We start from the raw sequence: 7,460 nt of genomic DNA on the forward strand, positions 1-7,460 counted from the left end.
ATTTCCATTCGTGCGACATACGATAATGACAAAATACATTCATATTATAACATTAGCCCTAAAATTAAGTTCAATAAATAAATAACCAATTTGGTCATTAAACACCGTAAATAAAACTACGGAAGTGAACTGAGAATTACACATTTTGCTAACAGGAAGTATAATATATAATTTATAAAGAAGCGTGTAAGGGGTTTATTCAACAGAAATAATCAAATAAGGAAAATATTAAGCCTTTCCTTTTAAACATTTCAAACTAGAAATACGGCTCAAAGTTGCATTGAAAATAAATATCCATTAAACCGGTATCAGGGAGGATGCACCTCATACTGTTGTCCCGGCCCGGAAACACTTTGTGAACGTTGGGACAAGTGTGATGTTGTGTTCATCTAGACTTGTTTAACCCCCAAGTAGCATCATGTTCCAGTCATTTCATATTTCACATTCGGTAATTCAATAATAATAATAATGTTTGAGACGAGTGATGTAAAATAAATTATAAGTTAATTGCTGTGTGAATTTTTCGGGAAGTTCGTATAACAAGGTCAAACCTTTAAAAAAAATATCTGATAGATGATTTAACATCAATTTCATGTTGAAGCAGTTGTTTTTGTCCGTAATTAGCTTTGTACTTAAGCAAATGTTCAAACATTTAAGAACACGTATGTAAAATAGGAGTATCATAATAACGTCTAATAAAACGCTGTTTATTTCCATTTATATATTTATTAAAAAGAAACATAAAACCTTTTTTGAATATTTTGGAAACATTTTCAGGTTCAAACGTTATGTGTTTAGCTTTCATCAAGGGAAGGTAGCTACAATTGATGTAAAAGTAGTATTTAAAATTGACCACTTATCTATATATATATATATATATATATATATATATATATACAACTGGTTATCTACTTATGATTTGCGCATTTCACTTAGTAAGTGGTAACACAAATTTATTACGGTAACCAGTTATTATGTTACTTATTAAGTGGAATTCGCCAACCATTACTAGTTAACTTGTCAGCGCCTGAATCTGGAATGCATTTATAGCTAAGTGGTAACACAAATTTTATTACGTTAACCAGTTAGTATCTTACTTATTCAGTGGAATTCGCCACCCATAACAAGATAACCTGTTAGCGCCTGAATATGGAATGCATTTATAGCTAAGTGGTAACAAATATTATTACGATAACCAGTTAGTATATTTAAGGAATGAATTGCGGGGTTGATGTCATTATCGGAGTATGAACGCAATTGGGCTGGTCTAAGAGTGTGGAGTCCGAAGGACTCCACGCGTACTTTGACCAGCCCAATTGCGTTCATATCCCGATAATGACATCAACCCCGCAATTCATTCCTTATATTTACACTAATTGTTCATTATTTTATTCAAGAAACGTTAAAAAAATACTTCATTTCATTTCAGATTACCTTTCAGTATTCCCTTCTTACCCATTATGTGAATAGGACGACTCGACTGTTACCGGAAACATTTTTTTTTTAAATGACGTCACAATAACGCGGGAAAAGATCAACCACTTGAAATCGCTTTTAAACATAAAATTGAAACACTTTTGGCAACAAAACGTTTAAAATTTAATAACTTAGCACTTTCTAAAATGTTGATTTATATTTTAAGGGACCTGCTGACACAATACAAACAATAACAAGATCATTAGTTTTTATGTATATTGTTATGCGATGAATTGCGATCCGAACATATCCGAAGATGTTGCGTTCATCGATTGATTAACGCAATTGCCGAAAGGCAGTTCATTTAAGGAACGGAAGTTGAGATGTAAATATTACTTATTAATTGGAATTTGCAAACCGCAACTAGTTAACTTGTTAGTGTTGTACAGCTTAATAGGTATTTACCAAATAGGTAACGAAAATTAAGTTGTTAACACAAAACAATTCGCGATCGTTAACAGGGTATCTTACGGCAGTTGTATGCCACCATACGATTTCAATTTCATTCGTGCGACATACGATAATGACAAAATACATTCATATTATAACAATAGCCCTAAAGTTAAGTTCAATAAATAAATAACCAGTTTGGTCATTAAACACCGTAAATAAAACTACGGAAGTGAACTGAGAATTAACGTAATAATAATAAATAATGTAAACACGTGTACCTTCAAAATTCCCGTCACAAAAACCCTTTCCAAACAACAATATAAACGAAAAAATAAATTTTCTTTTCAAATTCATCTTTCCTTCATAGAAGAACGCGCCCCGCAAATGTGGGTGACACTAAAACATTCAATCAATACAACTTAAAAACTTCCTTATTGATAAGGCCCTGTGAGTAGTGTTTTGAAGTTTATAGATAGTCAATCGTTGTCCATATGTCTTCCCGGATGAAATTTTCAATATTTAAATGTTCACTTTAAAGGGGGTACTGACAGGAGTTTTATTATCGAAATTAAGTGATTGTATTTAAATAAAGATAACTTCAAATCCTCGAAGATGCTACAAAAAGCAGCTTAATTATTCGTATATCTAATTTAAAACCCGAATATTGTTTGACTGTCATGTTGTAGACAGCTCGATAACCTAACTTAAGTGGTGATAATTTCACGATGGCGACTTTTAGGACAGATCGTAAAAGAGTACTCCAGATTAACTTTTATAGAATCTTTAGTTGGCTAATTAATGTTCATGTACCATCAGAACATTTTACTCTTAAAAAGTTACGAAGATATCCATATTAACACCATAGTATAGTTGACTTATATCGGGTATAATTGCTTGGCATAATGCATAATAAGTTAACTACGCTATACATGTAAAACTCGCTATGTCGAAATCGTTGGGACCTCTGGAAATTCTTCGAGATAACGATCATTCGATATAACCAAAATACAGTAAGTGCATGATTATTAAACCGAAAAATAAAAAGTTCGACATAACCAGAACATCTAGATAACAGAGTTCGACAAAGCGTTCCGAATGAATATTAAATATTATTTAGTTGTAAATTTTACTCCGCAAAAGATCTAGGGGGTATTTATATGTCCATTTCAATTCAACCACTAATAACAGGGTCAGGGGTCATTGTTATAGTTAGCTTGTAACCAGGAAACTAATTCAATAAACGTAACTCTATGGATAAGCTCATTAAATTATTATTTAAAGTCCACCGACATGTGTCGTTTACAGTGTTGCACTTACTATTGCTGCAAATGAAAAGTCCAGCTAAAGGGGTCGTTGACAGTGCTGCACCTTCTATTGCTTCTGTTGTACAGTCACCGATAGGGGGCGTTGTCAGTGTTGAACCTACTATTGCTTCAATTGTACAGTCAGCGATAGGGGGCGTTGTCAGTGTTGAACCTACTATTGCTTCCATTGTATAGTCAGCGATAGGGAGCGTTGTCAGTGTTGAACCTACTATTGCTTCAATTGTACAGTCAGCGATAGGGGGCGTTGTCAGTGTTGAACCTACTATTGCTTCCATTGTACAGTCAGCGATAGGGGCGTTGTCAGTGTTGTACCTACTATTGCTTCCATTGTACAGTCAGCGACAGGGGGCGTTGTCAGTGTTGAACCTACTATTGCTTCCATTGTACAGTCACCGATAGGGGGCGTTGTCAGTGTTGAACCTACTATTGCTTCCATTGTACAGTCAGCGATAGGAAGCGCTGACAGTCTTGAACCTACTATTGCTTCCATTGTACAGTCCAGCGATAGGGGGCGTTGACAGTGTTGAACCTACTATTGCTTCCATTGTACAGTCAGCGATAGGGGTCGTTGTCAGTGTTGAACCTACTATTGCTTCCATTGTACAGTCAGGGATAGGGAGCGTTGTCAGTGTTGAACCTACTATTGCTTCCATTGTATAGTCAGCGATAGGGAGCGTTGTCAGTGTTGAACCTACTATTGCTTCAATTGTACAGTCAGCGATAGGGGGCGTTGTCAGTGTTGAACCTACTATTGCTTCCATTGTACAGTCAGCGATAGGGGCGTTGTCAGTGTTGTACCTACTATTGCTTCCATTGTACAGTCAGCGACAGGGGGCGTTGTCAGTGTTGAACCTACTATTGCTTCCATTGTACAGTCAGCGATAGGGGCGTTGTCAGTGTTGTACCTACTATTGCTTCCATTGTACAGTCAGCGATAGGGGTCGTTGTCAGTGTTGAACCTACTATTGCTTCCATTGTACAGTCAGGGATAGGGAGCGTTGTCAGTGTTGAACCTACTATTGCTTCCATTGTACAGTCACCAATAGGGGGCGTTGTCAGTGTTGAACCTACTATTGCTTCCATTGTAAAGTCAGCGATAGGGATCGCTGACAGTCTTGAACCTACTATTGCTTCCATTGTACAGTCCAGCGATAGGGGGCGTTGACAGTGTTGAACCTACTATTGCTTCCATTGTACAGTCCAGCGATAGGGGGCGTTGACAGTCTTGAACATACTATTGCTTCCTTTGTACAGTCCAGCGATAGGGGGCGTTGACAGTGCTGCACCTACTATTGCTTCCACTGTACAGTCCAGCGATAGGGGGCGTTGACAGTGTTGAACCTACTATTGCTTCCATTGTACAGTCCAGCGATAGGGGGCGGTGACAGTGCTGCACCTACTATTGCTTCCATTGTACAGTCCAGCGATAGGGGGCACTGACAGTGTTGCACCTTCCATTGCTTTCATAATACAGTCAGCGTCAGCGATAGGGGGCGCTGACAGTGTTGCATCTACCATTGCTGCAAATGTACTGTCAGCGATAGGGGGCACTGACAGTGTTGCACCTTCCATTGCTGCAAATGTACTGTCAGCGATAATTATGGGTCGATGACAGTGTTGCACCTTTTATTGCTTTCATGATACAGTCAGCGATAGGGGGCGCTGACAGTGTTGCACCTACTATTTATTCTTTTGTTCAGTCAGCGATATTGGTCGTTGACAGTGTTGCACCTACTATTGCTTCTGTTGTACAGTCAGCGATATTGGGTCGTTGACAGTTTTGCACCTACGATTGCTTCTGTTATTCAGTCCAGCGATAGGGGGCGCTGACAGTGTTGCACCTACTATTGCTTCTATTGTACAGTCAGCGATATGGGGTCGTTGCCAGTGTTGCACCTACTGTTGCTTCTGATGTACAGTCAGCGATATGGGGTCGTTGACAGTGTTGCACCTACTATTGCTTCTGTTGTACAGTCAGCGATATGGTGACGTTGACAGGGTTTGCTCCTTCTATTGCTTCCATTAAACAGTCAGCGATAGGGGGCGTTGTCAGTGTTGCACCTACTATTGCTGCCAATGAACAGTCCAGCGAAAGGGGTCGTTGACAGTGCTGCACCTTCTATTGCTTCTGTTGTACAGTCCAGCGAAAGGGGTCGTTGACAGAGTTGCACCTACTATTGCTTCCATTGTACAGTCTAGCGATAGGGGTCGTTGACAGTGTTGCACCTACTATTTCTTCTTTTGTTCAGTCAGCGATAGGGCATGTTGACAGTGTTGCACCTACTGTTGCTGCAAATGTACAGTCCAGCGATAGGGGTCGTTGACACTGTTTGCACCTACCATTGGTGCAAATGTGCTGTCAGCGATAGGGAGCGTTGTCTGTGTTGCACCTACTATTGTTTCTATTTTACAGTCAGCGAAAGGGGGCGTTGACAGTGTTGCACCTACTATACCTCCATTGAACAGTCAGCGATAGGGGGCGTTGACTGTGCTGCACCTTTTATTGCTTCCATTGTACAGTCAGCGATCGGGGTCGTTGTCAGTGTTGAACCTACTATTGCTTCCATTGTACAGTCACCGATAGGGGACGTTGACAGTGTTGCAACTACATTTGCTTCCATTGAACAGTCAGCGATAGGGGTCGTTGACAGTGTTGCAACTACATTTGCTTCCATTGAACAGTCAGCGATAGGGGGCGCTGACAGTGTTGCACCTTCCATTGCTTTCATAATACAGTCAGCGTCACCGATAGGTGGCACTGACAGTGTTGCATCTACCATTGCTGCAACTGTACTGTCAGCGATATGGGTCGATGACAGTGTTGCACATTTTATTGCTATCATAATACAGTCAGCGATAGGGGGCGCTGACAGTGTTGACCTACTATTTCTTCTATTGTTCAGTCAGCGATATGGGGTCGTTGACAGTGTTGCACCTACTGGTGCTTCTGTTGTACAGTCAGCGATTGGGATCGTTGACAGTGTTGCATCTACTATTGTTTCCATTAAACAGTCAGCGATATGGGTCGTTGACAGTGTTGCACCTACTATTGCTTCTATTGTACAGTCAGAGAAAGGGGGCGCTGACATTGTTGCACCTTCTATTGCTTCTATTGTACAGTCAGAGAAAGGGGGCGCTGACAGTGTTGCACCTTCTATTGCTTCCATTGTACAGTCAGAGAAAGGGGGCGCTGGCAGTGTTGCACCTAATATTGCTGCAAAAGTACTGTCAGCGATATGGGTCGATGACAGTGTTGCACCTACTATTGCTGCAAATGTACAGTCAGCGATATGGGTCGATGACAGTGTTGCACCTACAATTGCTGCAGATGAACTCTCAGCGATATGGGGCACTGACAGGGTTGCACCTACTATTGCTGCAAATGTACTGTCAGCCATATGGGTCGATGACAGTGTTGCACCTACCATTGCTGCAAATGTACTGTCAGCGATATGGGTCGATGACAGTGTTGCACCTAATATTGCTGCAAAAGTACTGTCAGCGATATGGGTCGATGACAGTGTTGCACCTACTATTGCTGCTAATGTACAGTCAGCGATATGGGTCGATGACAGTGTTGCACCTACAATTGCTGCAGATGAACTCTCAGCGATATGGGGCGCTGACAGTGTTGCACCTACTATTGCTGCAAATGTACTGTCAGCCATATGGGTCGATGACAGTGTTGCACCTACCATTGCTGCAAATGTACTGTCAGCGATATGGGTCGATGACAGTGTTGCACCTACTATTGCTGCAATTGTACTGTCAGCGATATGGGTCGATGACAGTGTTGCATCTACTATTGCTACAAATGTACTGTCAGCGATATGGGTCGATGACAGTGTTGCACTCACTATTGCTGCAAATGTACTGTCAGCGATATGGGTCGATGACAGTGTTGCACCTACTATTGCTGCAAAGCTGCAAATGTACTCTCAGCGATAAGGGTCGCTGACAGTGTTGCACCTTCTATTGCTTCCATTGCACAGTCATCTATAGGGGTCGTTGACAGTGTTGCACATTTTTATTATTGCGAACTTATTTTTATAGATTTAAACTTGCTAGAAAGGTGTGAAATTGCGATGTTTTTTCTACAAATATAAAAATAACAGAAAAATAAATACATTCCACTTCAGCAGCCGCAATTGGACTTGTGTAACAGAGGCATATAAGTTTGAAGCGCGTTACATAACGAGTCACTCTTCATCAATATGGATGTTATTGTTGTCAACATTCAAATGACTATGTATATTGCTGTTATCA

The 7,460-nt window shown here is 40.4% G+C and overlaps 2 protein-coding genes across 2 annotated transcripts in view; one reads left to right on the top strand and one right to left on the bottom strand.

The window, feature by feature from the left end:
- The window catches only part of LOC128215421 (receptor-type tyrosine-protein phosphatase kappa-like), a 29,024-nt gene extending 24,258 nt beyond the window's left edge, over nt 1–4,766 (bottom strand). Inside the window, exons 1-2 of the mRNA XM_052922106.1 lie at nt 4,557–4,766; nt 2,148–2,265 (exon numbers count right to left, since the gene is read on the bottom strand). Coding sequence (XP_052778066.1) covers nt 2,148–2,265; nt 4,557–4,766 — 328 coding nt within the window. The remainder of the gene's footprint in view (nt 1–2,147; nt 2,266–4,556) is intronic.
- A 355-nt stretch (nt 4,767–5,121) lies between these two features.
- On the top strand, nt 5,122–7,142 carry LOC128215422 (uncharacterized). Its single transcript, XM_052922107.1, has 2 exons — nt 5,122–5,193; nt 5,715–7,142. The coding sequence occupies exons 1-2, from the start codon at nt 5,122–5,124 to the stop codon at nt 7,140–7,142; spliced, it is 1,500 nt and encodes a 499-aa protein (XP_052778067.1).
- Nucleotides 7,143–7,460: the final 318 nt, after the last annotated feature.

The sequence above is a fragment of the Mya arenaria genome, chromosome 13 (genome assembly GCF_026914265.1).
Source record: "Mya arenaria isolate MELC-2E11 chromosome 13, ASM2691426v1".
NCBI lineage: Eukaryota > Metazoa > Mollusca > Bivalvia > Myida > Myidae > Mya > Mya arenaria.

Coding starts and splice junctions, on each gene's coding strand:
- LOC128215422 (XM_052922107.1), top strand. CDS start 5,122: ATGGGGTCGTTGACAGTGTTGCACCTACTATTGCTTCTGTTGTACAGT. Junction 5,194..5,714: donor GATATGGTGACGTTGACAGG/GTTTGCTCCTTC, acceptor TCCATTGTACAG/TCAGCGATCGGGGTCGTTGT.